Source organism: Astatotilapia calliptera, chromosome 13, assembly GCF_900246225.1.
Source record: "Astatotilapia calliptera chromosome 13, fAstCal1.2, whole genome shotgun sequence".
Classification (NCBI taxonomy): Eukaryota; Metazoa; Chordata; class Actinopteri; order Cichliformes; family Cichlidae; genus Astatotilapia; species Astatotilapia calliptera.
This window is the reverse complement of record NC_039314.1, coordinates 30,023,226-30,051,074: the sequence shown is the minus strand read 5'-3', so window position 1 is coordinate 30,051,074 and position 27,849 is coordinate 30,023,226. Positions and strand designations below refer to the sequence as shown.

At 49.4% G+C, this 27,849-nt stretch overlaps 1 protein-coding gene across 6 annotated transcripts; it reads left to right on the top strand.

Moving 5' to 3' along the window:
* Positions 1–16: 16 nt before the first annotated feature.
* Positions 17–27,587, top strand: ninl (ninein-like). Of its 6 annotated transcripts, none has more exons than XM_026190016.1 (31): positions 18–189; positions 1,986–2,197; positions 2,309–2,405; positions 2,928–3,118; positions 5,407–5,464; positions 5,929–6,011; positions 6,080–6,223; positions 7,187–7,363; positions 10,319–10,455; positions 11,594–11,734; positions 11,840–12,014; positions 12,141–12,251; positions 13,451–13,537; positions 14,594–14,732; positions 16,094–16,159; positions 16,869–16,990; positions 17,078–17,158; positions 17,450–17,580; positions 17,664–17,801; positions 19,497–20,798; positions 21,318–21,422; positions 21,704–21,773; positions 22,013–22,180; positions 22,384–22,500; positions 22,595–22,708; positions 22,938–23,084; positions 23,169–23,318; positions 23,392–23,505; positions 26,700–26,894; positions 27,023–27,136; positions 27,212–27,583. In XM_026190016.1, exons 2-31 carry the CDS (start codon positions 2,015–2,017, stop codon positions 27,401–27,403), a joined length of 5,049 nt encoding a protein of 1,682 aa, XP_026045801.1. In that variant the 5' UTR covers positions 18–189; positions 1,986–2,014; the 3' UTR covers positions 27,404–27,583. The 6 variants fall into 6 exon arrangements, with proteins under 6 accessions (XP_026045803.1, XP_026045801.1, XP_026045806.1 ...); XM_026190017.1 differs by lacking the exon at positions 18–189 and adding an exon at positions 1,428–1,487; XM_026190018.1 differs by lacking the exon at positions 23,392–23,505 and having other exon boundaries at positions 17–189; positions 27,212–27,587.
* The last annotated feature ends 262 nt before the right edge of the window (positions 27,588–27,849 follow it).

Genomic DNA, 27,849 nt, shown 5'->3' with positions numbered 1-27,849 from the left:
TGCCGCACCGTCGCTGTGTTTTATTGTGAAGGCGGAGCGGAAATACCCCTGTGTGTGGTTTTCGGGGTGCTCGGTGTGTCGGTGTTGCGGCTCCGGTAACTTGTGCTCAGCGGCTTAACGGCGGAGCTCCGGGAGGCCGTTCATGGAGGAAACGTGAAGTTTGACCGGAGGAGGAGAACTTTTCCCGCGGTAAGACTGACCTACCGACCCGTCCGGACTCACGGTTACCGTTAACTTCATCTGGTTAATGTTAACGTGAGCTGGTTACCGGGGAGACTCTCCGTTAGAAGCGGGAGTTTAAAGGGGTGAAAAAAAAGTTTTTCGGTGTTTTATTGATTTATTTGTACTTTTTTTTGGCTCTTTGGCTTTTGTTCCCGCGGCTCGCGACTCTGTTCCCATGGTGAAGCTTCTTCAGCTCGCGAGAGTCTCCGGACAGAGCCGAGGGGGTTTCCGGAAACGTTCGTGTTTACATTGACCGTAGCTGACGTTAAACTCCTGCTCGGGTATCTCACACCTGTGTCGCTTTCAAAACAACTTCATTGTCCACTGTTGTAGCACAAAACACAACAGCAGCTGCACTGATCAGGGTGTTGATAACTAATCGAATACAAGAATATCAAATACGAGCTGAATTTAACTTTGGAGGATCACCACAGAGCTTATGATCAATGATAACACACTGGCAGGAGGAAAAGAGGAGGTGCTCAGAGGAGGTGGAGAAGGAGGACGTGTAGAGGGCTGGTGTGACAGAGGAGATCCTCAGCCGTTTTAATGACATCATCTGACCAATGACATGGCTGCTGTGAGGTTACTGTACTAATGGGGCCTCCAAGAAGAACGGGCTCCAGGTTGGGTCTGCAGTGAAATTCTAGGATGTTGACTGGATGTTAGTGAGAACTGATCAGCAGGTGTCTGTGGATGCAGACTGATAACAGCGCCAAGCCAGGTGATCACACACAGGCCACAAAGTTAAAGGTCCACTTCAGCATGTCCACAAAGGGAGGGGTCCATTTTTATATACAGTGTGTGTAATTTATTTACCTTTTCTGTGACAAAATGACTGAAGTAATCGCCAAAACATAAAAAAAAAAATCAGAACACGGTCCGTGGACGATCGATCGATGAGTGCTTTAGCTCTCGTCTGTTTTTAATGGAGACAGACGTCTCACGTATCAATAAGTCTGGTGTTTCCAGGCTGAAGCAGTGTGCTGAGGATGATGATGGTGAAACAGCCAGCGCACAGATAAGATCTGTGGTTACATCATCAGTGCTCCACTGATGATGTAACAGAGGCATGGGGGAGGGGCCGAGGCGTGTTTCAGGGTCATACATGTGGAATGAACAGCACGCAGTCCCGGGCTTCCAGGCACGGAGGGTTCTTAAAATCACATCTGTACTTGGGATGAGAGTCACCTCAACGGTCTCCACAGAAAGCATCCTGGGATCATCCTGCCATGTTGTCTTCCTGTGAAAACAGTGCACTCTGGGTAAAAACAGCAGTAATACTTTAAAGCAGCGGTCCCCAACCCCCGGGCCTCGGACCAGTACCGGTCCGTGAGTCGTTTGGTACCGGGCCGCGAGAGTTGAGGCTCAGGCGTGAAATGTTTCGTTTTCAGGGTTTTTATCAGTTTTCAGCTTTATTTTGTTATCGTTTTTATCGTTAACTCGGTTTCCCTGGGTCTTTTCACGTGTGTTATGAATAAAGCTTCTTTTTTTCGGTACCGGTACTAGTTTTATTTTGTTGTATTTATCCGCGACACCTTAAAGGCCGGTCCGTGAAAATAATGTCGGGCATAAACCGGTCCGTGGCGCAAAAAAGGTTGGAGACCGCTGCTTTAAAGGGTCGTTCAACAAGCTCTTAAATGGAAGCAGAGAGTCTGAAGTTTAACCACTCCTGTCACTGACCTCGCTGTGTTTCAGCTGAAAGACCAAAACTACACATGAATAACTCGCTGTACTCTGCCTGACCTGTGTTTTCCCTCCAGGTGTGGGCGCCACAGTGTGATGCGTTGGCATGGAGGAGGCGGAGCACAGCCGCTACGTCTCTCAGCTGAAGGCCGAGTTCGACAGCTGCGACACGACGGCGACCGGCTTCCTGGACCGAGAGGAGCTCACGGCGCTGTGCCGCAAACTGCAGCTGGACGCTCACCTGCCACTGCTGCTCGCCACGCTGCTGGGAGAGAGGCGCTACAGCCGGGTAACTCTCTCTCTCTCTCACACACACACACACACACACACACACACACACACACACACACACACAGTATTTGTGTGGCGCTTTCAATGAAATCAAGTGTTTGTGTTTCAGGTGAACTTCGAGGAGTTTAAGGAGGGCTTTGTGGCCGTGCTGTCCCGCTCTCTGGACTTCGGGACATCAGAGGACGACAGCAGCTACCTGGAGCCAGGTGACACATAGAAAGGGGGCAGGCCTACAGAGGTCAGGGGTCAGAGGTTCATGATTGGGGAACACAAATGGATGTCAGCTGATCTCTTGTTTGGTTTCATGTTATTTATAGCGCGATGTAAACCTTAAGTCATGTGACCTTCAGGGTGTTGTGTTGGATTAATCATGGCTCTGAGGCAGCAATGCAGGTGTGAGGGCTTTTACATGTTCAGACAGCCGACGGCCGTGTTGGTGTTGCTGCGGTCGCTGACACCACAGCACACTGAGCAGCTCGTTATGACCCAACATGGTTTCAGTGTTTGTGGCGCAGCAGGACGCCGCACGAATCCTCGGCCCTCTGAACAGTTTGGATGTAGAACTGGGACAGAGAGCGCAGATAAACGGCGTCTGCAGGCTGCAGACGTGCAGGAGCTGGGTGGTCTGGTTAAAGTCCGAGGAGGATTCTTCTTTGGCACATTCTGGCTCCGAGTGTCGCAGCGGCGTCTTGCTGACCCACTCAGGCTGCTCCTCTTCTTCTCTGCAGCTGTTCCAGAGGAGGTGAAGCCAAAGTTGGTGAAAGGAGCGAAGCGTTACGGCCGCCGCAGTAAACCCGACGCCGCGCTTACCCGTGACTCAGAAGACTCTCCGCCATCCAGAGCGGAGGCCTCAGACTCGTCACCGACCGGCATCCGAAAGGCCAAACTGAGACGGGCGACGTCACTGGAAAGCGTGGAGGTGAGACAGCTAGTTTTATTTTGAAACACTGACTTCCTGTTCTTCTTTCCTTTGACTGAGTTTGAGACGCTAACCCGGCTGTGGTCTGTTTCTTCGCTGGCCGGAGTGATTAGCTTGATAAAGAATTTAAAATCATAATCAACACAAAGAAGTCACATGTTGGCACATGTCACGTCGGTCTCTGTCATCGCGTCCGTGGTTGGAAGCTCGGGCCTCGATTCATGGATTACATGAAGCCACATTATCAGACGCCCAGGTGTGGTCATGTGACTCGGTTCACTCGTCAGGATGTTTATGGCAGCTGGAGGTCTGCCTGCAATTAAAGTAATTAGAACTCTGAGCTCTGGAGTCATTTTCGAGTGGTTTGGTTGGAGTTTCAGTTAAAAACTGTGGGAACGCCCTGAATGTGGGCTTCCTGTACGTGTGAGCGTACCGCAGTGATGCTGTCTGACTGAACACCTGAAACTGCGTGTGCGTGCCGCGCTGCAGGGTCCCGCCGTCATCCGTCGCCTGGATCTCGTGTGTCTGCGCCAGCCGAGGCGCTCGGGAGCTGCAGCTCTAATTAGAGTTTCTGGTTTTAGGTTTTCAGCTGCACGCAGAGGGCGGAGTCCCTGCAGAGGAGGAGGTTTACTCAGCTCTTTGTCACTTTGTTCTCGTGCCGTGACGATGCTGTGACCTCTGACCTCTGAATGTTTCTGCATCGGTGAGGCTGCAGCTGCGGTCTGGTTCTCACTGTGTGAAGTCAGCTGGTCTCAGGTTTCCTGCAATTCTGCAGCCGAGGCTGTGAATACCTGAGGGGGGAGGAGGAGGTTTGGCGGTTTCGGGGCGGTGGAGGTCTTTCAGGAAGTGGGATTGTGAGGAATGCGGCTGCTGGCAGACGCTCCGCTGGTTTGGCTGCTGCTTCTCACTTTTAGTTTTTGCTGACTGAGAATGTGAAACAGCTTCAGTGCAGCGGCTCTGCTGCGGGAACACGACTCCACCTCTTCTTCTTCATCACTTCTTTACACCAGAGCCACCCTTTCCTTTCTTCCTGGGTTTGTCTGAGGCATTGGACAGTTTTTCAGAAGGAAATGGTCTGACTGCAGTCTTCACCTCGAGTAACTGACTCTCTGCGGCTCACTTTGGTGCTGGAGAGGTGCCGAGTATGGATTTGGACTTTGTCCCTCCAGGCTGGGGCAGCGTCGTGGTGCCTTCAGTTTTGTCCTCATGCTGTACCTGAGTTTGCAGACACACTGGCCTCTTTCATGAGTCCGTGTGTTTCCTCCTGCACTGATCAGTGGAAGGCCTGGAGACTGGTCGGCGACCTCTCACCAAACACGTTTTCACAGTGTGACCACAGCTGTGGTGAATCAATCAGTCTGCATAAGAGGGTAAAATGCTGAGAGTCAGACTGACACAGTAACAGGAACATCAGAGAGTTTTCATTTGGATCTGAAACAGAGCACGTGTCCCACGGGACATCATGGCCTAAGCCCACAGAGCAGCGCCCACAGAGCAGCGCCCACAGAGCAGCGCCCACGATCCTGTTTGCATGTCTATTTTTAAATCTCAGTAGAACTGCAACCAAATAAGCGAGAGCAGGGGTCTCAAACTCCAGTCCTCGAGGGCCGACTGCAAAGCTGAGCAATGACAACATCAGCAGCTGGATAAAGGTTTCCAACTGGTCCTTCAACTCACGTGTTCTCCATAGTAGCAGAAATGCATAAAAATGAGGCTTTTATGAAAACACTGAATAAAAATGACTTCTTGAAAGACAATAAATGTACAGTTCAGTATACGAAGTGTGTTTGACTGGCAGAGATGAGCCATGGCTGAACGGGACTCACAGGCCTGAGTGTGCACTTCAGTCAGAATTATAATTTATTATTTAATTTATAATTGATATAATCTCTCTGTGTCTGTCAGTGAAACTGTTTTTGCAGAGAGTCCATCACTGGACTGTGATGGATGTGAAGCTGATGGCAGTACTTCAGCTGTGCAGCGATCAGCTGATTCTGAATGTTTTTGAAGATTTCTTCATCGAATATTTAAACATTTTAATCTGCGAGCAAAACACGTCCTAAAGGTCCTGATCCGTCCCGTAAATGTCCCGATGGACGAGGGTTTACACGCTAAGCTCTTCAGCGTGACAGTCAGGAGTGTGCACGTGAGCACGCACACACAAATATATAACATGCTCAGTGCGGCAGAAGTAACGACTGCTCAGGAATTTTTTCCAATAGCTGTTGGCTTCACTGTGTGTGTGTGTGTGTGTGTTGCAATCACTGACCTTCATGTTTTCACTGCAGAGCCTGAAGTCTGACGAGGAGGCAGGAAGTCAGAAGGAGACATCCTTTCAGTGTAAAGGTACCGCCACGTCCTGTCGCTGGAGTTTAATTATTATTAAACTCCAATATTATTAATTATTGGAGTTTTCTTGCTGCTGTTGGTTCCATACACACTCGCGCACGCACACACATCTTGTTGCTGAACGTTTCCCTTCTCTTTGTTTCTGGGTGTTTTTATTCTGACGTTCAGCAATCGTACTGCACACCGTCACTTGGTGACAACTTCCTGTTTGTACATTTGTCTTCCTGAGTGATAAATCTGTCTTCATAGTTTATTTATAGTTATTTATTTTCTTTTTACCAAAACTGTGTTCATCAAAGTTACATACCGACGTGACAGGAACACATCTCAGCAGCACGGTGTCCACACACCGCGACGGAGCACGCTCAGATGTAGAGATGAAAGTTTAGAAGCTTGTTCTCAGCAGGCCAATGCAGGAAGAACCTCCGTGTTCAAGCTCAGGTTCACGTGTCTGTCTGCAGGTCACCACCAGGGGGAGGAGCCAGGAGGACACGCGCTGATGCTGGTGTGCGAACACCTGGGTCTGCAACACCTGCACACTGAGGTGAGGTGTGTACCGTCGCCCTTTGTGATGACATCAGTATCTGTATTGATCTCTCTGCTCATAAACAGGAAGTGGACGTGCTGCTCAGGAAGTTGGATCCCGACCTAGACGGCAGGGTCAGCATTAGGGAATTCAAGAAGGTGCTCTGTGGCTCCACCCCCATCACCTGTTCCACCCCAGTACGACAAGCTGACCTGAGAGCGCCACACAAGGTGAGGCGCACACGTTCAGAGAAGAGTCTGCAGCCGAAGTCAGAGCTGCTGAAATACTCCACGAAAGAAAATGAGGTCACTGCTTCACCTGTGTCAATAACTCCGCCCCTCAGACCTGAGTGACCCTGACCTTGAACGTCTCACTGCTGAGATAAAGACTGTGAGCTTCATTAAATTACTTAACATTTTATTTCAGTGTCGAATAAAAAAGGAAGAAGCTGAATATTAGAAATAATGTCAGTCAGATCGATGAGCTGTGTTTAGAGTGAGAATGTCCCAGCAGCTCCTGAACGCAGCACCGCCCTCCTCGCCTCCTTTCAGCCAGTCAGGAAGCTCTGCGCAGCTGGAGCTCATCAGTCCAATCAGCTGTGGTGGCTGCAGGTGAGCAGGTAGTAGTGCACACAGACAGGTAAAGGCCATCGTGATCACAGGCTGCGAGGATGGAGAGGATGAGCGCTGCCGCCGCCACGTGCTGCTACAGTCAGGTGACTCAGACTGAACCCAGAAACTCTGAGCAGTTAGATGTGCTCTTATTTTGAAATGTAGGCAGAACGAGTGAGACTCGCTTTCCCAAAGATCTCATACAAATGAATGCCTGACCCTGACCATAACCTAACACGTAACACTGAAACTAAAACCACATTTTGAGTCTCAAAAATGCCTTCAAACTCGTGGGGATTTTGATCCCCATGAGGGCTGTTTGTCCTCAAAAGTATAGTAAACTACCAATTTTTGGCCCCCATGAAGATGTTAATACCCGTCCACACACACACACACAGATGTGCGTGCGTGCGTGTGTGTGAGGACGTTGGCGTGTTTCAGGCTCGCCTTGAAGCTAATCCAGATTAATGGTTAGGGCTGCGGCAGGCGCTCCTCTGGAGTCTGGTCCTGCGTTGGGCTTAAGCTGCTCTGTCTGCGTGCCGACCTTTGAACCTGGACTCTGTGTTCTGCTCCTCCATGCAGCCTCGGGAGGTGTCAGAGGAGCACTCGGCCCGCTCCGCCTCGCCCTCCCTGCTGATGGCCACCGTGGGTCAGAGGGTGCTCAGCCGGCTGGACGACGGCTCAGGATGTACGAGCCCCGAGCGCGTCGCGGCCCTGTGGACGGAGGAGGGCATCGGGAACAGCCGGGACATCCTGCAGGTCAGAGCTGGGCACAGGGCAAAGAGCCCGTTCTACCCTCTGATGTGTTTTTGTGTTAATGTTTCTGTGAGCGTGTCGGAGCAGCCTCTGCTCTGTGGCTCGTGGATCAGTTTAGTCTTTACTGACTCAGTTTCACAGAAAATCAAACGGGTCGCTTCCCCCTCCTCATCTTTGCTCATTGTTTCCTGTTTCTGGCTCTTCTTCTGTGGTGGATGTGACTTAGTGTTGATGTGAAAATCCTCGCTCTGGCTGTGTCCCAATCCAGGGTCTGCACGCTTGAAGTACGCGCACTACGCGTACTACGTACGGTGCGTACTATAAGTACGAGAAGTGCGGAAGTGAGAGGCTTGTGAAATGGGACGGTCTGGCCTTCCTTGCACTGTTCAGGTTGCCTAGCAACCATGATACTAACCGCGAGAAACGTTTCATACAGCTTTGTGTGACAGAAATGAAGGAGAAAAATGTTTTGTTGGTCATTCATTTTTGTCATGACATCACTTTAGCTGAGTATCTGAGGCTGAGACCACAGGACTGTAAAACATGATTGTTGGGCTTCATTTCTGTGCTGAACAGTCATTTAAGATTAGTTAGTAAATAACAATTAGTTTATGTTGTTCATGAGACTAAAGTCATCTCACTGTGGTAATGTAAATATAATATGGCCAATATTATAGTTATTGTCAGATTATACTCGTATTGATATTGAACCGTTCGATACAGTGCTTTCGGTTCAGTACGCATATGTATCGAACAATACAACATTTTTAATTTACTTTATCAACTTTTCTTCTGATGATGCTGTCTGTGTTGAGCGCTCAGTGGATCTGCGCTCGACTACTCCGCCTAGGCTGCACTGTCGAGCGCAGATCCACTGACTGCAGCGCAAGCTAGCGAGACAGAAGCTAAGTTCGTTGCAACATGGCAAATTGAACCTCCCCCACCCTCATTCAGATCTGGCCTTTGGAACTATTTTGGTTTTCATGTGACGTATGACCCTGAAGGTAAGCGTGTCATGGACTAAAGTAAAACAGTATGTTGGATGTGCCACGCAATGCTCAATTACATGGGTGGGAGCTAGTGTGTTAGCGCAGTTAGCTCGTTAACGTGTTGGCCGTCCAGCCCCACGCACTGGGCGATCCGCAGTAGCTCGTTAATGGAGATTTGCCGTGTTGTGGCGTTAAAATCATTTCAGATTAACGCTGACAGCACTAGTGGGAACAAAACGAATGTGACTGCACATTTACTCTGACATCATCCTAGTGCAAAGACAAAAACAACAAGCAGCATGCTACAAACTTTAGCCAGTCATTTAGACAGCCGTTAGCACAGGATTCTCCTTATGGGGACCTGATATGTTTAATATGCTGCTGAGAATATAGCCCAGAAGAAGCGGATAGTAGAGCTTTTATTTTGGAAAGAGACATTTCTCTGTAATACACTCTCTTTTCCAAAGATGAGGGATTTCTCCATCAGATTTATTATTTTTATTTTGTTGTTTCAGCAACATTAAATTTAAAAACTGTACTTTTGAGTTCAAATATATATTTATAATTTTAATAAATGACAAATTAAAAAAGCATGAACATTTTTTTTTGTATCGAAAAAATATCGAACCGTGACACCAAAGTATCGAATCGGTGATGTCGGCTTAAATGTGCAGTCATATTCATTGTGTTCCACTAGTGCTGTCAGCGTTAATCTCGTTAAAATGACGTTAACACCATAACTCGGCAAATCTCCGTTAACGAGCTACCACGGATCGCCCCGTGCTCGTTAATGTGTTGACGCTGTCCAGTGGGGCTGGACAGCGTCAACACCTTAAACCCCAGACGTAAAACCCACATGGTGTGTTGTAAACTCTGTTTGTGTATGTATGTGTGCGTGCATGTGAGTGAGTGTGTGTGTCGTAACAGTTAAAGCACTGTGTGTATGTCTCTGTGTATGACTTTATGACTGACAGGAAGTCACATACATATATTCTAATTATGTTTTCATTTACTCACATAACTCATTGAATTTAATTCAGTTTTATGTAGCAACCAAACACAGCTACAGTTGCCCCAATTGTTTTTACTGTCCGACAGTACAGACCAGAGCAGGGCGATATGACCAAAAATATTTATATCAATATATACATTTGAAAATTTGCGATAACGATATAACTGACGATATAATCGACACGAGACAAAATACTTTACAACTCCTCAACTTTATTAGTGCAAAACAAACATCAATGTATTTCCACTGAAACAAGCAGCTGTTTTTTATCTGCATTAAAGTTATATAAACATGTAACAGTGCAAATGCAAATTCCTCGCTGACAGTTTAACCAAAAGGCATTTCCAGTGGAAACTGGCCGACACATCCTCAGCATAACCATGTATAATATGCACACAACTTAAAAAGAGGTCATACACACACAGTACGGTAACATTATGTTGAAGCACAGTACGTATCACTCCGTGAGGCTCCGCCTACGATGCCATAATGCTCCGACAATCCATCAAGCGGTGCGGCTTCGTAGCTCAGCAAAGTCGTACTGAAACATTTGACAGATTTTCGAGCGCCGTGCACATAAAATCATTTCAAGGTCAGTAACACAACCAGAGTTCACACATAAGGCACACGGGATTATAAGGGGCTCTGTCGAGTTTACAGAAAATCTTGCTGCAGCATTTTGGATCAGCTGAAGGCTTTTCAGTGAGTTTTTAGGACTTCCTGATAATAATGAATTACAGTCGTCCAGCCTGGAAGTAATAAATGCATGAACTAGTGTGTGTTATCTGGCTTCATGGACAGATAGAGCTGGGTGTCATCTGCATAGCAGTGTAAATGTATGCTATGTCTTCTAATGATTGTTGAACTGAATCATGTGACCTGAGGCGGGCTCAGCTGGACAGATGTTCCTGATAATGGCGTGTGAGTGAGTGACTCCAGCTGTGTATGTCCCTGCAGACTCTGGACTTCCCCTTGGAGGAGCGCCTCAGTCTGGCAGATCTGACGCTGGCGCTGGACAACGAGCTGCTGGTCAGCGGGAACGGCATCCACCAGGCGGCGCTCATCTCCTACAAGATCGAAATCCAGCACCTGCAGTAGGTTTGATGAACTTTCCGAGGAAACACGGGGCGCTGCTCAAGGCGGGGCTGGAGCAGCGCCCCGTGCTGCGTCTGCAGGTCCTTTAAAAACTCACATTTGCCTGTCACACTGACAGGATTTAGTGTCCTGTGTTTAACTTTAAATCAGTTGTTTTTGTGCTCGTGCCTCATGTCGCCTCATTCCTACATACAGCACAGCATTTAGATGTCACAACTCCTCCCTCTCTCTCAGACTGAGATTTCAGGGGCTCATCTGAGGCTCAGTTACATTCTGTGCTAAAATCAGAAGAGTTTAGCCTCCTCTGAGCCTCCTCAGACAGTCCTGTCCTGGATTATTGATGTCTCCACTGATAATGACCTGTAATAATCACAGATTGATCTGGTATGTTGGGATTTCTGGGAGTGCTCTGAGCTTCAGTCTGAAGCTCTTGGTAGCTGTTGGCGACGGTGATCTTTGTGGACTTATGAGGTGATGTAGTGTAGTAATTTGTAGTATAGACTTCAAAGGCTGTGGTGTATCTGTATGTGTAAGAATGAGGCACAGAGCTGCTCCTGCAGCTTTACAATTACACAAAGCTGATTAGCGGTCTGCCGCTCGGCTCCCGTGCTGCACACTCCTCAGCAATTCTTTGACTTATTTATGAGGAAATCCCGTTTTTTAATTGACGATCGAGGCAAAAGAGGGGCTGGCGTGCAGGTGAATGCGACAAAGCAAAGAAGGCGGTGTGTCCCCGTGTGCATCAATAAATGGCCGCACCGGAATAAGCAGCAGTGATGATTTTCTCACAGGCTGCGGGGCCACTTTTATCCTCATTGTTTCTGCACAAAGCCAAACATCCATATTAAGCAGATGACGCAGGTACTGACAAAATTCCTGCTCAGAGGAGCCTGACAGCCTGATATCCGCTCGTCTCCCCGGGAAGACTTGATGGCTTTGACACAAACCATTCAGCAGTCTGAGAGATGAGCTGTTCGGGACCAGCGAAAGAGAGATACAGGAGCCTGTGAGCTTCAGTCTGAAGCTCTTGGTAGCTGTTGGCGACGGTGATGTTTGTGCTGCTCTGACCTCCGCAGTGACGGAGCAGAGCTCTGTGACGAGGAGCTGAACCCTGAGCTCTCTGTCGTCTGTGTTCAGGGAGGTGGCAGAGCAGGCCTGCAGGGAGCGCGACAAGGTGAAGGCCGACCTGGAGCGGGCCGACCACAGGAACCTGCAGCTGGTCAGAGAGGTGGACGACCGGCACGCCAGCATGGAGACGCTCAACCAGAGCCGGATCAGGTAAGGGTCGGGCTCTGTGCCTGCTGCGCTCTACACTGATAGCACGATTGCCGCCGTGTGCACGGGTGAGACGCCGGTGCTGACGAGCCGCTCTGTGATTGGCAGGGACCTGGAGCAGGACTTCCGCGATAGGCTGACGGCTCTGCGCAGCGAGACAGAGCAGGAGAGCGAGGCGCTGCTGCAGCACATAGAGCGAGAGCGCGGCGCTCTGCAGGAGGAGCTGCAGCTGCTCAGAGCGCAGGAGGCGGAGCTACAGGAGGAGCTCTGCAACGCCGTGCAGGTGTGCTACACCGCTTCTCCTCTGTCATGTTTAGTCACAGGTCCCCATCAGGACGAGCAGTTTGTGATCAGATCGGTTATTGAAAATCAAGAGGCGTGAAGCGCTGAGCGCGTCCTGTCGTTTCAGGAGAACGGTCGTCTGGAGGAGGAGCTGAACGCTGTGAAGATGAAGCTGACTGAAGCCGAAGGCTCAGCGAGGCGACTGCAGAGAGACCTGGACCAGATGCTGAGTGACAAGGTGAGCAAAGAAAGCCTTTACGCCGCCGCCGAGGTTAAACGCCAGGTTACGGCCAGAGCTCGGTCTGACTCACAGCGTCATCAGTCGGCTCCGTTCTCACGCTGTGCGCCTCTGACACCTAATCTTACGTCACGCGTCCCAGAGTTTATCTGTTCTTCTTCCAGTTTTGTCGTTAAACGAGCGACAGCAGCTCCCGGCTGTAATGAGGAAAAAATGTTTTCAGCCAGCAAACTGTGACAGAAGAGTTTGAAAGTCTTCCAACTTGTTCAGCAAATTTATCAGATTTAAAGACGGGAGCAGGAGTGAGGCGTGAAGGGAAAGGAGGCGGAGTTTACCTGAAGTGGGAGAAACGAGTAAGACGGTGGCGAGTGGGTCAGCTGCTGCTCCACACTCCGTGAGACTCGCCAGAGGTGATTGGATCGCTTCTGTGATGTCACAGTGAAGATGAGCGGGTGACCGCCACTTCCTGCACCTCGTCTAGCAATCTCACGTGACCTGAGCGCCTTCAAAATAAAAGCTGCAGGTGACTACAGCGCGAAGCTGGTTGGTGGTCTCTACGTGGATCGCGACTGCAGATGAAGCATTTCCTCCTCTTGTTTTCAGACCTTGTTCGGACTCAGGGCTGGATTCAGACGGCATCACACGGAAAATTAAAAACGTTCACGAACAGAAAACCTGATGAACAGAGTTCACTGATTGTAATTTTAAAGGTTGTGGTTCAATCATGAACTTACTGCTGGTGAAGTATTCCTTATAACAGCCGTTAGTATCAAAGCTAATATAATGAATTACAGCTTTTATTTGTTTGACTGTGGCGCCCCCTGCAGTACCCCTGCAGTACCCCAGTACTCTGGGTAAGTGACCCAGGACACAGGTGATCTGGGTGACGTGATGCACGGAAAGAAAAGAATGCATTTCCATAACTAGATCACATGTAGCAGCTTTAATTCACACACCTGACAGCGCTGTTAGCGAGGGATGTAAGACGCGCTACAGCGAGACGCCAAACGTCAGACCATAAACTCTGATGTGTGGGTGTGTGCATGTGTGTCGCTGACACACTGCAGCTGGTGTTGGGTAACTCCAGCTTGTTTCTGATGAATGATTAATGAAGCTTTCCTCTGACTTGGTTTCTCCGTGACTTTACGTTTCAGTTTAAGCAGCTGATGATCGACTGACTGCTGTTTTTGTTTTGGCAGTTTGGCGGTTTGGACCCGTCCAGCGTTGGTCTGAGTCACGAGGAAAGATTGTCTGAAATCATCAAAGAGTACGAGCAGCAGTGCCGGGTAAGACCGACCGCCTTAAATTGTCACGCTTTTATTTTGAAGGGCACGATGATTTTGCAGAAACAATCTGTTTGAAGCACATTTCATTTACAGACCTGAGTGTTGGTGTGGTGATGAGGCAGCGGTCTGCAGCTTTGAATGTAAGCTGTGAAGTGTTGGACTATGTGTCCTCTCAGCCAATCAAACGCAGGCAGGCAGCAAACGTTAATACTGAGGCCGTGTAGAGACCACAGCAGGTAAAGGCTTCCCAGGAAACAGATGACAGGAAGTCCTTTCAAATTAAAATGTAATTTTAATTACACATACAGCAAATATAAACTAGAAAGTGCATTTTTTGAAGAAACTGCAGTGTGAATGCTGAAATCTGAATGTATGCACTGAAATGAATTAATTGCTGAATTTTAAGTTAAAAAATTTGAATGAGATAAGAAAACCGAATTTAATCTGACAACAAAGGTGCTGAACTGCTAAACGTTGACGTTTACACAGAAGAAGAAGTTGGAAAAAAGCTGAAAATGTTTTAATTGTAAATTAGAAAAACCTAAGAAATGAGAAAAGAACATTTAAAGTCAGAAAACATCTGAATGAATATTAAAAGTTCATATTCTTTTTACTCATTCAGTGATTCAATGTGATCCCTCCACTTGGATCCACACAGTTTAAAACGTTCACATCTTTGAGCTTTGAAAGACTCGCTATTGGAAAGAGAACAACGATGGCGACGTTGAGGGTAAAATGATGGCTGTAACACTGTGGACACAGCAGCAGTTGAAAGAGAAGTGTTTAAGATGAATCTTGGCAGAGTGAGGTCGTTAGGCAGGCAGGTGTGAGCCTGGTTGCCAGAGCATCTCTGCTGCTGAGGATCAATTCATCGAGTCACCAGCCTCAGGGGGGCAGCTGTAAAAACAGCTGTTTGGACATCATCCTGTCACATGTGCATTGCAGCCAAACAGCTGTTTCCTCTGTATTTGCATGTAGGCAGATACAGGACTGTGTGTGTCAGCACTGAAAACCTGTGTGTGTGTGTGTGTGTGTGTGTGTGTGTGTCGCGTTCAGGAGCTGCAGGACAGAAACGATGAGCTGAGCTCAGAGTTGGAGCTGCTGAAGAATCAGAGGAGAAACAGGAAGTGCAGACGGCGTGCTGGAGCCGCCAACGTGCTGAGCTGGAACCAGCAACACTCGGAGTCAGACTCAGGTAACACAACGACACACAAATACACACAAAAGCTCCTGACACGACAAACCCGTTCAGCCTCTAGGCTTTGTGAAAAACAGCAGACAGACGCACTAAAGTGAACCCGTTCCTGTCAGGAGAGGGCGCCGCTGTGCCTGAATCCAGAAAACCGTCCAATAAAAACGCTCGATTCACATTGGGGGGGTGTGTCCAAAGGCTGCGTCCTCCTGAGGCCGCATCTGTAGGCCGATTACGTCACAGCGACGCGCCGAAGGCTGTCCAAATTCGTAGACTCCTCCGAATGCAGCCGACAAATGCATCCTTCATTTCCCCAGATTTGAAGGATGGGTCGGGTGTGTCCTTCGTGGCCCACCATATCCCAGAATTCATAGCGCAGCCCAGACAATTTCAGTTTCTAACAATGGCGGCAGCTGCTTAGCTTTAATATTACTCTTATTATTCTTTCTGGGTCACAAAATAAACTTTTAACATATTTTCGGGAGAGAAAGTAGCTGTGCAAACATCAAATATCTGCTCAGTTTATCAAGACACCACATATTTGCAAAAGTGCTTCGATGTTTTCAGACATGTCTCTTACCCACCAGCTCGATAGCTGACCCAGGACAACAGCGAACTCCCTGCACATAGTTGTCAGGCCCCCCCCCCCATGGTCTTCGCTACTCAGGTTAAACATGATATATGAGTCACTTGGATAACTTAAAAATGTTATTGTTGGGCTTTTTCAGTGTTGTGTTTGTTTGTGAGTAAATCAGTTTGGCTGAGATTGAAGTTATTAGATTAGACAAAATAAAACTTTATTAATCCATCGGGTGGTTTTCACACAGCTGAATAAACGTCAAACAGAAAACTGATTAAACAGAAGTGTGAGACGGTCGAGAGTTTATTAAACTCCACCGAGACGCAAATTCAAAGGTCTTCTGTGGACCCGGCCCACGTAGACCACGAAGGCCGGGTCCTCAGGGGGACGCAGCCCATGAATTTGGACACAGCTATTGATGTCAAAGCTGACTGCTGGTTGCTCAGTTTTATCTCCTCTAATCAGACGCACAAAAACTCTCACGAAAGTTTGTCAGACACAAAAATGAGAGAGAAGCAAACAAACGTCCAGATCACCAATCGGTCGATTGGTTGGTTCATGTTTTCTTGTCTGACGTGAACATGAGGCTGTAAAACCTGCTGAGAGACTTTAACTGGATTTACAGGTAAGGTGTGGACACGCCCACACACAGACCCACAGGTTTCAGTCTCGGTGTGAATTAATCATGTCTCTTGGTAAGTGTGTGTGTGTGTGTGTGTGTGTGTGTGTGTGTGTGTGTGTTCCGGTTTCTCAGAGCTGATTTGGTTTTTGTGTTTTTGTTCAGACTCGGACGTGAAGCACTGCTCGTCTCCTCGGGTCAGGAAGAAACTGGAGCCGGCTGATAAAGCAGGTGACACACACACACACACACACACACACACACACACACACACACACACACACACTCAGTCACACAGGGCTGTATGTGATTGGCTGAGCCAGCCTCCTGAGACTTCCTGTGATTACTTAGTTACTCCCACTCGTTATACTGCTCGTTACATGTTTCATGTTTCTCTGTAAAATGAAACGCGCTGTCTCATAATCACCATTTAACAATAAACACCTGAGGCTGCAGCCCCACACACACCAACACACGTGACCTCACTCATGTATGAACACAAATCAGACATGAGACTTCAAAGCAGTCGTCATGGTGATTCTACTGTAGAAATATGGACAGGTAGAAACGGAGGCTCATCATCTGTCACCTGCTGAGTTCAGCAGCGGCTCACTTTATCACGGTGCTGGTCTGGGGTCAGCATTCACTCGGCTTTTGCGTCACTCTGGGTTCTTGGCTAGCTGCAGTATGATGCAGTTGTTTCAGTCCTGGAGCAGTGTCCGCTTCACCATCACGCTCTCGTGCAATAAAACTCAAAGTTACGTCCACGCTGACCGTGTTACTGTTCTCCTCCAACACCTGGAATCAGCTGATCGTAGCCAGAGTGCAGGAACCTATAAGTGGGATCGAGCAGGCAGGCTAACGATTCCAAGGAACTCGACTACGGCAACATGCGAACCAAAATTTTGATTGGAGCCCCGCCCCCCTCTCTCTCTCTCAGCTCTGTGCTCATTGGACGACTCGGGCCCGGCCGTCAGCATCCAGACTGAACTGGCCCTGGAACAACTGAAGCAGAAACACGAGGAGGAGCTGCAGCAGCTCAACATCCAGCTGGAGACGCAGGTCACACACACACACACACACACACACACATCGCACGCAGTGTGTAGCCTTCAGACCATGACACTTGCTCCTCCTCCTCCTCCACAGATGAACTACTATGAGCGCAGCTTGGAGAAGATGAGGCAGAGCATGGAGGTGGAGCGGAAGGACATCTCTCAGGCCTTCAAGGTAAGGAAGGTGTCGCACTAAAAGCTGTCGTACCAGAAACAAAGTTCCTGCGACGGGACACCGTCAGAGACGGCTGCACACTGCTCGTCTCTGACGTTTCCACTTTTGTTCAGATGTCCCAGTTTAAAGGAATGGAGTCCTGCTGGTTCCCAGTATCCCTGCTTTCCTCCACATTTGAACTGAACTTTAAATCCACGTCAGGACGGTGCTGCAGCAGGTGCAGCAGGTGGAGCTGAACCTTGGAGGCAGCTGAACTTAAATTTTCTGGTTTTATTCTCACCTGTGTGTCAGCTGGAGATCAGCGAGCTGGAGGAGCAGAAGTCTCAGGTGGAGCAGCAGGTGAAGCAGCTGAAGGAGACCGTGGACAAACTGCAGACTCAGATCCAGCACGGAGGAGGGCGGAGCAACGAGCAGGAGCGCAGGTAACGTTACCTGTCTGAGGATTTGTACCTCAGGCTGTGGGACCCGCTCTGTTTCTGACCTTTGACCCCGGTTATGCTCCCAGGATGCAGCGGGAGCGCGCCGAGCTGGAGCAGAACTTCGCCAGAGAGATTGGTAACCTGGTGCAGCGGCTGAGCGCTGAGAAGGACCAGCTGGAGGCGGAGCTGAAGCTGAAGATGGATCAGGAGGTGATGCTGGTCAGGTGGGTGATGACCTCATAAAAACGTCAGCGGAGGTGTGATGATACCCGATGACATCATCACTGAGTGCCGACATGTAGCCTGACCCTGCATCAAACGTTTAAACCAATCATGAAGCTCGACTCTTTACCTGAGTCTGTCTCACACGGTCGACACTCCACCCATTCAAACCTCACACTTAGTTTAGCAGCCTTCCTGTGACTATCAAAATAAAACCCCTGAGACATAAAAGCTTAGGCCAGGGGTCGGCAACCCGCGGCTCCGGAGCTGCATGCGGCTCTTTAGTCTTTATTTTGCGGCTCCGGGTGGTTTGGGAAAATAAATTAGAAGTATTTAACTGAAGTGTATTTTATTTGTTTGTTTCTTTTTTACCTTGTAGTTCTAAATTGTTAGATTATTGTGATATTGAAATATAAAAATAAAATTATATCTTTTTTTTTTTTTTTCATCGCTCAAAATAAGCGTCACACTCGTGGAAGCCGGTGTACCCGCCGAAACGCCGTGCGTTTATCGAGACTTTCAACCCCAGGTAGGCCAATTATAGATCTTGGATCCACATTATGTCAGCAGCTCCACCGTGAACTGTGTTACAAACAAACACGCTCGCGCCTCACAGACGACAGCTTACAGTCCTGTAAAGATGAAGTAACTTCGTACAGCCCCGACCTGCAGACGCTGTGCGCAGAGGTTCAAGAGCAGAAGTCCTGTTGTAAACATATCACGGCAGACCCGACGATGTTTGCATGAACACGCTTTTCACACACTGTTGCTGTACGCACACAGCCGGCTGTAGCTTTGCAGCTCACAGCCCGACACACACCAACACAACAGCAGAGCGAGCACAGACGTAAAGGCGGCGAGGCGTGATTGCGGGTGCCGCTCAGATGAGTCCGCCCCCCCTGTAGCGGCGCTGCAGACCACGCCCCGCCACACACATTAACCAGGTAAAATACATATTTATGCAGAATTTTGCAAATATCTATTTTTCATTTTTCAGCAGCATAGAGCTTATTTCCAATTATTTTTTAAAAGTCAGGTCAAGGCTCCAAAAGCACAAAGGCAACATGAGGGGGGCTCACAGCAGCTTTTGTTTGCTGGATCATTTTAGTTCAGCTGGGTGTCTTTACTTTGGTTATATTTCTTCAAACGTGTTCATTACATAAATAAAATGTAATTTTCTCTGTAGCACTTCATGGATTTCATAAACAGCACACCTTAGTTGCTCTGTGGATTCTTTTAAAAAGCAGTTAAAAACTTTTCTGTTCAAACAAGCCTTTTGTTGATCCACCTATTTTACATTCTTTACATTTGATCCTTTACATTGTGTATAATGTCTATTGATTGTATTGTTTATTTTAATCTTTGTGTGCAGCACTTTGTGACTGCCTGTCTGTGAAAAGCGCTTAATAAATAAACTTTACTTACTTTAGTTGTTCACACAAAGCATAAAGGTAAAAAAACAACATATACAGTGTTATCTTCGTTTTAGATTTCAAAAACTATTTGCGGTTCCCAGTGTTTGCTTTTGCGTGGAAACCGGGTCCAAGTGGCTCTTTGGGTGTTAAAGGTTGCTGACCCCTGGCTTAGGTGCTCTGAGTTCCTGTTTTTTCAAAATAAAATGAACCGACACAGTTCCCGTTGTTGTACGTGCATGTTGAATTATGGACGCTTGGCTGGTTTTGCGTCTCCTGGAGCAGGGAGGAGTCAGAGCAGCAGCTCGCTCAGATGAAGATGCAGCACGGTGAAGCTCAGCGCCGCCTCCTGCACCAGCTCCACCAGGAACGCCGGCGGCTGCAGGAGCAGAGGGGATTCTGGGAGAGGAGGCTCGTGCAGGTGGAGCAGGAGAAACTGTGCAGTGAGGAGCGAGCCCGGGAAGAGAAGAGGAGCATGGAGGAACGGCAAGAGGAAGAGGTCCGGCTCCTGAAAGAGCAAGTCTCCGGTTTGCAGGATGTCCTGCGGGCGTCCAGCCAATCAGAGGCCAATTTGAAGGAGGACCTGGAGGCGTCTTACAGGCGGAGCGGGGAGCTGGAGGCTCGGCTGGAGGAGGCCTGCGCGCAGCTGGAGGAGAGTATCGCCTTCTTGGAGTCTCAGGAGCTTCTGAACAAACGCCTGGCCTCGGAGAAGAGCTCGGCGGAGGGGGAGCTGCTGCTAGCGAGGAGCAGGGAGGAGGAGCTTCAGGTTCAGGTGTCCCACACAAAGGCTGAGCTGGAGGAGCTGCAGGCTGCGTCCGCGTGCCTCCTGCAGGACCGAGAGGAGGCGGCAGGAAGCTGCAACCGGCTCTCCTGCACCGTCGCCCAGCAACAGGCTCAGCTCCGAGCCCGCGAGCACACGGTCTCCTCCCTCAGGGCGGAGCTGGAGAACCTGCAGGAGGCGCTCAGGAGCAAAGCTGAGTCAGTTTCCAGACTTGCGGCCGAACTGGACTCTCTGAAGACAGACCGCGCCCGGCTGATCCAGGACCTGAAGGAGCAGGCCATGGCCGTGGACCACCTACAGCTGCAGCTGGACGGCATCTCCGAGGAGCTGGACCGGAGGAGGAGCGGCGAGGAGACCCTGCAGGAGGCTCTGGAGCAGGAGCAGAGCCGGACCTCGCTGCTCCAGTCCAGCCTGGCGGAGGAGAAGGAGGAGGTGTGGCGTCTGAGCCAGGAGAACGGGACCTACATCCGGCTCACCGACCAGCTCTCCACCCAGATCGTGGAGATGGAGGAGGAGATCTCTTCTCTCAGAGACCACCTCCGAGACCTCAGCTCCCAGCTCAACGACACCGCTGACCTGGTCCTGGAGCTCCGCAAGCAGCTCAACGCCAAGACCGGTCAGGTCGAGCCGGCGAGCAGCGAGCAGCTCCTCCAGTTGCAGACCGCTCTGCGGGACTCCGAGAGCCGGCAGAGGACGGCGGAGGAAGACTTGGAGAGGGAGAAGAAGAAGATGACGAAGCAGCTGCTGGAGCTGGAGGACCTGGTTCTGGCTCTGGAAGAGCTGGTGGAGCCGGCCGGTGCACGCAGGTTTGTGGAGCATGAGCCGGACCGGAGACCGGAGACTAACCTCCGTCTGCCTGACCCACAATGCACTGCTGCAGACTGACCCTTCACCCCATCGCTAACCGAATGACATCATCTAAATGCATGAAAATACTTATCACTGACTCCGCCCTCCTCCTGTCTGTCCTTTTGTCTTTCCTTAAATTCTTTCTTCATAATTTAAGTCTGTTTGATCTGATTGACGACGATGATGATGACGTGTGGAGCCTCTGTGCTCTCGGTTTGTGAAACCAGACGAAGCCTCGCCCACTGCTGGCTGCAGCGATGGTGTCCACCTGTGCAGGTGCTGAGCTGAAGATATTAATAACGGCTTCCTCTGGTTTCTGAGCCGCCTCCTCCGACCACAGCGTGTTTCAGTTTGTGCACCATCGCTTGTATGAATATAGCGCGTGTTCACAGCGCTGGCTGAGCTGCTGTCCAATCACGACGCTGCGTTTGTCTGAGGTGCAGAGCGCGGTTCTGATTCTGTGTTTTGGGCCGCAGGACTCAGCTGGAGGAGGTCCGATCAGAGAACGCAGCGCTCCAGGAGAGACTCGGCGCCCTGCAGCAGGAAGTCCACAAGATGGAGGACGAGGTTGCCAAGAAGAGGTGAGCGCCGCGGCTCTAGCTGCAGCTCACCCCTGAGGCTGCGCAGGTGTGCAGGCAGGTGGTTGTTTCTGAGCAGGTGAGGCAGAACCTGCTGTCATCTGATTGGCTAAAGGTGACGATGGGCCGTGATGAGTCAGGAGCTCAGCGTAAACCTGAGATAGCTTGACCCGGTTTACTCTCCTCTGGTCTCGGCGCAGGATCGGCATCCTTCTAATGTTGTCGCCCTTTAATGTTAAATTTAATGCTGCAGAGCCACATGACGCCGTCTTCTCCTCCTGCAGGAGGAAACTGGAGGAGATGGAGAGAGAACACGAGAGAAGCAGAGAAGAAGAAGAGAGGCTGCACAGAGAGGTGAGCGCTGACCAAACTCCACTGAAATATCTGCTGATTTAAGCCGAGGTGTTTGTGACCCGTCTGCACCGGACTCAGATTTCTCTTGATTTTACAAACACGTTTATGTCTGTGTCGCTCAGGGTTTAATACTTTAAATGTAATCCGATTACACTGCTTCTGATTCTCCAAACCAGGATATGTCTGGTTCAGGTTTTAGAAATCCAGATTATGATTGATGATGATGATGATGTGTGCAGAACTCCAGATATCGTGAGGAGGTTCTGGATCTGAGCAGCAGGAACCTGCAGCTGAGCACCGACAACGCTGAGCTCAGCACCCGTCTCCGTGGAGACCAGGAATCAGTCCGTATGCTGCACGAGCGCCTAGCGACGGTTTCTAAGGAGCAGGAAGAGGAGCATGCGACGGTAAGCTGAGCGTCGATGATGCTCACACTTGTCGCTTTTGTTTTTTCTTCACTCGTTTGACTTTAGATTTTACCGGTGGCGAGGTGTCGTCACTCCACTACGGCAGCGCGGAGACCCCAGTGTGTGAACGGGATGGGTCGAGAACGTGGCGACGAGTGTATCTGCCGTGAGCTCTGACGGATGAACGGTTTCTGCTGTTTCAGGTGCGGCGGCTGCAGGACGCAGCGCTGCAGCACGAGCGGGAGAAGCTGCAACTGCAGGCGTCCTGGACACAGGAGAAACAGCTGCTGGAGGCGGAGCTTAGCACCTCCAAGGAGAAGGTAGGAGGTTCTGAATTAAAACTGTGCAGGATCCCAGCTCAGAGCTGTTAATGAGGTCAACAAGGACACTCACCTCGCTGTGCTTCATTCTCAGCTGGAGCGCCAGCCGGTGCTGGAGGCGGAGCTCAGCGCCGTGACTCTGAAGCTGCAATGGGTGGAGGAGGACAAGGCCAAACTGCTGAGAGACGCCGATGAGCGAAATACAAAGGTCGATATCGCAGACATTAAATGTGAAAAACAAGAAAACGAACAGCAACACCTGCAGCTTTAACGCAGGACAGGTTTAACCCTCGGGGTCAAAGGTCAGGCCACGTCACACTCCGCTCTTTCAGCCATGCGTGAAGGCGTTTGGACGAGGTCGTCGAGTGGACGTTAGTGTTAGCTAGCTTTAAGCCTCAGTCTGTGTCACATGATCACAGAGCCTTTTTTTTCTTCAGGTGGAGAAGCTGCAGCAGAGCTTGCTGTCTCTGGAGTCGGAGGCGGAGCTCCTTCGCTCTCAGCTTGCCGCCATCAGTCAGGAGAAACTCAGCCACGCCCAGGATGCGACGGAGCTACAGAGGAAGTTGCAGGAGGCTCAGAGCAGGGTGAGACCGCCACCTCTGACATCGCCACGTTGACTATGACTGGACTGCGGCCCCATCATTCTGATTGGCTGCTTCCTGTTTCAGGTGGAGGAGTTGGAGGCCGGTGTCAGGAAGCTGATGAGGGAGAAGGAGGAGCTCCGACAGGCGCTGCAGGAGCAAGAGGAGCAGGCCTCTGTCACTCTGCAGGAAGAGACCTGCAAACTGAGAGTCCAGAACCAGGAGCTCCAACACCAGGTACTGTCCAGGTGCAGCTGGGGGGCGGGGTCTGCTCAAGATTCTTAAAGCTGATTGGTCGATGTTTGCTCAGCTCTCGGAGCTGCAGGTGGAAAATGTGAAGGTCCACAAACTGAGCGAGGAGCAAAAGGAGCTGAAGAGCAGACTGAGTGAGGCGGAGGAGGCCCGGATCCAGGCCCAGGACCAGGTCTGTGCCCCGGATCAGGACTGCAGGGGGGTCCAATCAGATAAGAGTTTTATCAACAGGAACCAGGGCTGCAGCGAGTCTTTGACTGTTTCGAAACCAATTTGTTTCCGTACAAATTCTTTCAATGCTTCGTCATCATGGAAACGTTTGCGACTAAAACCAGGCCTGCAGTATAATTCAATTCAATTTTATTTATATAGCGCCAAATCACAACATAAGTCGCCTCAAGGCGCTTCATAGATACAGAGGAAAACCCAACAATCACATGACCCCCTATGAGCAGCACTTTGGCGACAGTGGGAAGGAAGAACTCCCTTTTAACAGGAAGAAACCTCCAGCAAAACCAGGCTCAGGGAGGGGCGGGGCCATCTGCTGCGATTGGTTGGGGTGAGAGAAGGAAGACAGGATAAAGACATGGTGTGGAAGAGAGACAGAGGTTAATAACAGATATGATTCAATGCAGAGAGGTCTGTTAATACATAGTGAGCGAGAAAGGTGACTGGAAAGGAAAAACTCAATGCATCATGGGAATCCCCAGCAGCCTACGTCCATTGCAGCATAACTAAGGGAGGATTCAGGGTCACCTGGTCCAGCCCTAACTATATGTTTTAGCAAAAAGGAAAGTTTGAAGCTTAATCTTGAAAGTAGAGATAGTGTCTGTCTCCTGAATCCAAACTGGAAGCTGGTTCCACAGAAGAGGGGCCTGAAAACTGAAGGCTCTGCCTCCCATTCTACTTTTAAGTAAAGGTTTAGCTACAGCCAGCTTGAAGGCCTGTGGTACATAGCTGATTATTAGAGATAAGTTGATCATATTTAAGATTGAAGCATTAATTAATGGCAGGACTTCTTTGAGCAGTTTTGTAGGAATGGGGTCTAAAAGACACGTTGATGGTTTGGAGGAAGTAATTATTGAAGTTATTTTCTTCAATCAGTGATGAATAGTAAGATGTTCTGGCTTTGCGGAGGGCTTTCTTATAAAGCAGCAAACTATTTCTCCAGGCTAAATGATTATCTTCTAAATTTGTGACACGCCATTTCCTCTCCAGCTTACGAGTCATCAGCTTTAGGCTACGTGTTTGAGAATTATACCACGGAGTCAGGTACTTCTGATTAGAGACCTTAGTTTTCACAGGAGCTACAGTATCCAGAGTCGTACGTAGTGAGGAGGTGAAATTATTAACAAGATAATTGACCTCTGTTGGGGTAGCGTTCAGATAGCTGCTCTGCTCTATGTTGGTACAGGGCATTGAAGATGATAACAGTAGGTGGATTATATTCTTAAACTTAGTTACAGTGCTTTCAGAAAGACATCTACTGTGATAAAGTCTACTCTTCACCGCTGTGTAATCAATTATTGTAAATGTAAATGTTATCAGGAAATGATCAGACAGGAGAGGGTTTTCAGGAAACACTGTTAAATGTTCAGTTTCTATGCCATATGTTAAAACAAGATCTAGAGTGTGATTAAAGTGGTGGGTGGGTTCTTTTACATTTTGAGAGAAACCAATTGAGTCTAATAACAGATTAAATGCCATGTTGAGGCTGTCGTTTTTAGCATCTATATGGATGTTAAAATCACCCACAATAATTATTTTATCTGAGCTCAGAACTAAATTAGATATAAAGTCTGAGAAATCAGACAAACTCTGTGTAAGGACCAGGTGGACGATAGATGATAACAAGTAAGACTGGTTTCTGAGTTTACAGCTGGGGTGGACGAGGCTAAGCATCAGGCTTTCAAATGAATTAAGTCTGTCTGGGTCTTTGGTTGATTAACAGGCTGGTGTGAAAAATTGCTGCCACACCTCCCCCTCGGCCTGTGCTTCGAGGTTTCTGGTAGTTAGAATGACTCGGGGGTGTTGATTCATTTAAACTAACATAATCATCCTGCTGCAACCAGGTTTCTGTAAGGCAGAGTAAATCAATTTGTTGATCAATTATTAAGTCATGTACTAACAGAGACTTGGAGGAGAGAGACCTAATATTTAATAATCCACATTTCACTGTTTTACTCTTTGGTTCAGATGTGGATACTGTATTGTTCTTTCTTTGTGATTGTTTATGTTTAAGTTGTTTGTTGCTGGTTTTTAGTTTGTTTTTTGTCTTTTTGGAAGCTGACACAGTCTCTATGGAGATGGTTTGGGGGGGTAGCAGGAGGAGAGAAGCTGCAGAGAGGCGTGTAGGACTGCAACTCTGCTTCCTGGTCCCAACTCTGGATACTCATATTTTGGGGGGTTTAATAAATTTGTCCATATTTCTAGAAATGAGAGCTGCTCCATCCAAAGTGGGATGGATGCCGTCTCTCCTAACAAGTCCAGGTTTCCTCCAGAAGGTTTGCCAATTATCTATGAAGCCCACATCGTTTCTGGGACACCACTCAGACAGCCAGCAATTTAAGGAGAACATGCGGCTAAACATGTCGCTCCTGGTCTGATTGGGGAGGGGACCAGAGAAAACTACAGAGTCCGACATTGTTTTGGCAAAGTTACACACGATTCAATATTGATTTTAGTGACCTCCGATTGGCGTAACCGGGTGTCATTACTGCCGACGTGAATTATGATCTTACTGAATTTACGTTTACCCTTAGCCAGCAGTTTTAAATTTCCTTCAATGTCGCCTGTTCTGGCCCCTGGAAGACAATTGACTATGGTTGCCGGTGTCTCTAGCTTCACATGTCTGAGAACAGAATCACTAATTACCAGAGTTTGACCCCGGCGGGTGTGTCGCCGAGTGGGGAAGAACGGTTAGACACATGAACGGGTTGCTGGTGTACCTGGGGCTTCTGTTTAGGACTATGCTTCCTCCTCACCGTCACCCAGCCGCCCTCTTTCCCCAGCTGCTTGGGGCCTGCCGGGGAACAGCTAGCGGGGCCTACGGTATCTTCGGCTGCACCAGCTACAGGGGCCTGGCTAGCTACGGGTGAATGAAGGGTGCGAAGCCGAGTCTCCAATTCAGTAATCCTGGCCTCCAGAGCTGCAAATATGCTACATTTGTTACAGATATCATTACTATATTTTTACTCATGATTTACTTTCATGAGTAAATCATGTATGTTTTTACTATTTCTTTTCCATATGGGCACACACATACACGCCGTGTGAGTATTTGGACGCTGCAAGGATAAAAACGATTGGTCACTAAAGCTCTGGATGTCTGATCGGCGGCCATGTTTAAAACTGTCGTCTGTGCAGGCGGTGCGAGCAGACGCCGCCCTCAGCGTGGCGCAGGCGCAGCACCTGCGACAGCAGCAGGAGGACAACAGCTGCAGGGACTGGGCGGAGGTGCTGCAGGCCCGGCTGATGGAGGAGCAGAGGAGTCGTCTGCAGCTGGAGGAGGAGCTGAGGCAGCAGGAGCAGAAGAGCAGCTCTCAGATCAGCACGAAGCAGGTGGGTCAGAGGTCAGAGGTTACCCTTTTATGAGGAGAATGATGACCGCTGCCCGCAGCAGCGACAGGCCGTCCCTCTCACTGCATTACAGCTGTCACTTCCTGTGTGTGTGTGTGTGTGGCGTTTAGGATCAGTACGAGAAGGCAATGGCGGCGCTGCAGCAGAGGGCGGAGGATGTGGAAACCAAACTGAAGGCGGTCCGTCTGCTCCTGCAGGAAAAGGTGGAGCAGCTTAAAGAGCAGGTGAGCGTTGGCGCCGCTTCTCCGCCATTCACAAACGTCCGGTCGAACTTTGACCCGTTGCCGTTTTTCCCACAGCTGGCGAGGAACGCCAAGTCGAGCGCACTGCTGAAGGACCTGTACGTGGAGAACTCGCAGCTGATGAAGGCGCTGCAGGTCACCGAGCAGCGGCAGAAACGCGCCGAGAAGAAGAACTTCCTGCTGGAGGAGAAGGTCGGCGCGCTCAACAAGCTGCTGAGGGACATCGTCCCTGCATCGCTCGCCACATAACCATGCCAACGCAGAGCAGAAGGCCCCAGCAGGAGGGGGCGGGGCCTCACCTGTGCCCTGTGTGGAGCAGGTGGATGTCTGGAGCACACACACGTTCGGTGTGTCAGTATTATCTTTGTTTATAATGAAACTTTTTTTTTATTTTTGCGTCATTGAAATAAAGTTTTAATGTCTCTGTGACTCCGCCTCCTCCAGCTGATTCACTTCCTGTCACATATCATGTTGTAGGAGTTACACAGCAAATCGCTGGTTTTCATTGTTAGTCTCAAACGATCACCATTGAAAGTCTGCGGTGTCAAACATGCAGCTCGGGGGCCAGAACCGGCCGCCTGAGCGCCTTGAGGCGACTTTTGTTGTGATTTGGCGCTATATGCTACATAAATAAAATTGAATTGAATTGCTCAGGTCCGGTGTGAGCTGTGAGGAGCGAGTGGGAGAAAGCCACG

What these genes read in the sequence shown, in the direction of transcription:
- ninl (XM_026190016.1), top strand. Translation starts at nt 2,015, where the DNA reads ATGGAGGAGGCGGAGCACAGCCGCTACGTCTCTCAGCTGAAGGCCGAG. An exon ending in GAGAGAGGCGCTACAGCCGG is followed by an intron (nt 2,198 to 2,308) that starts GTAACTCTCTCT and finishes TTTGTGTTTCAG; the next exon opens with GTGAACTTCGAGGAGTTTAA. An exon ending in AGGAAGAGGAGCATGCGACG is followed by an intron (nt 22,181 to 22,383) that starts GTAAGCTGAGCG and finishes CTGCTGTTTCAG; the next exon opens with GTGCGGCGGCTGCAGGACGC.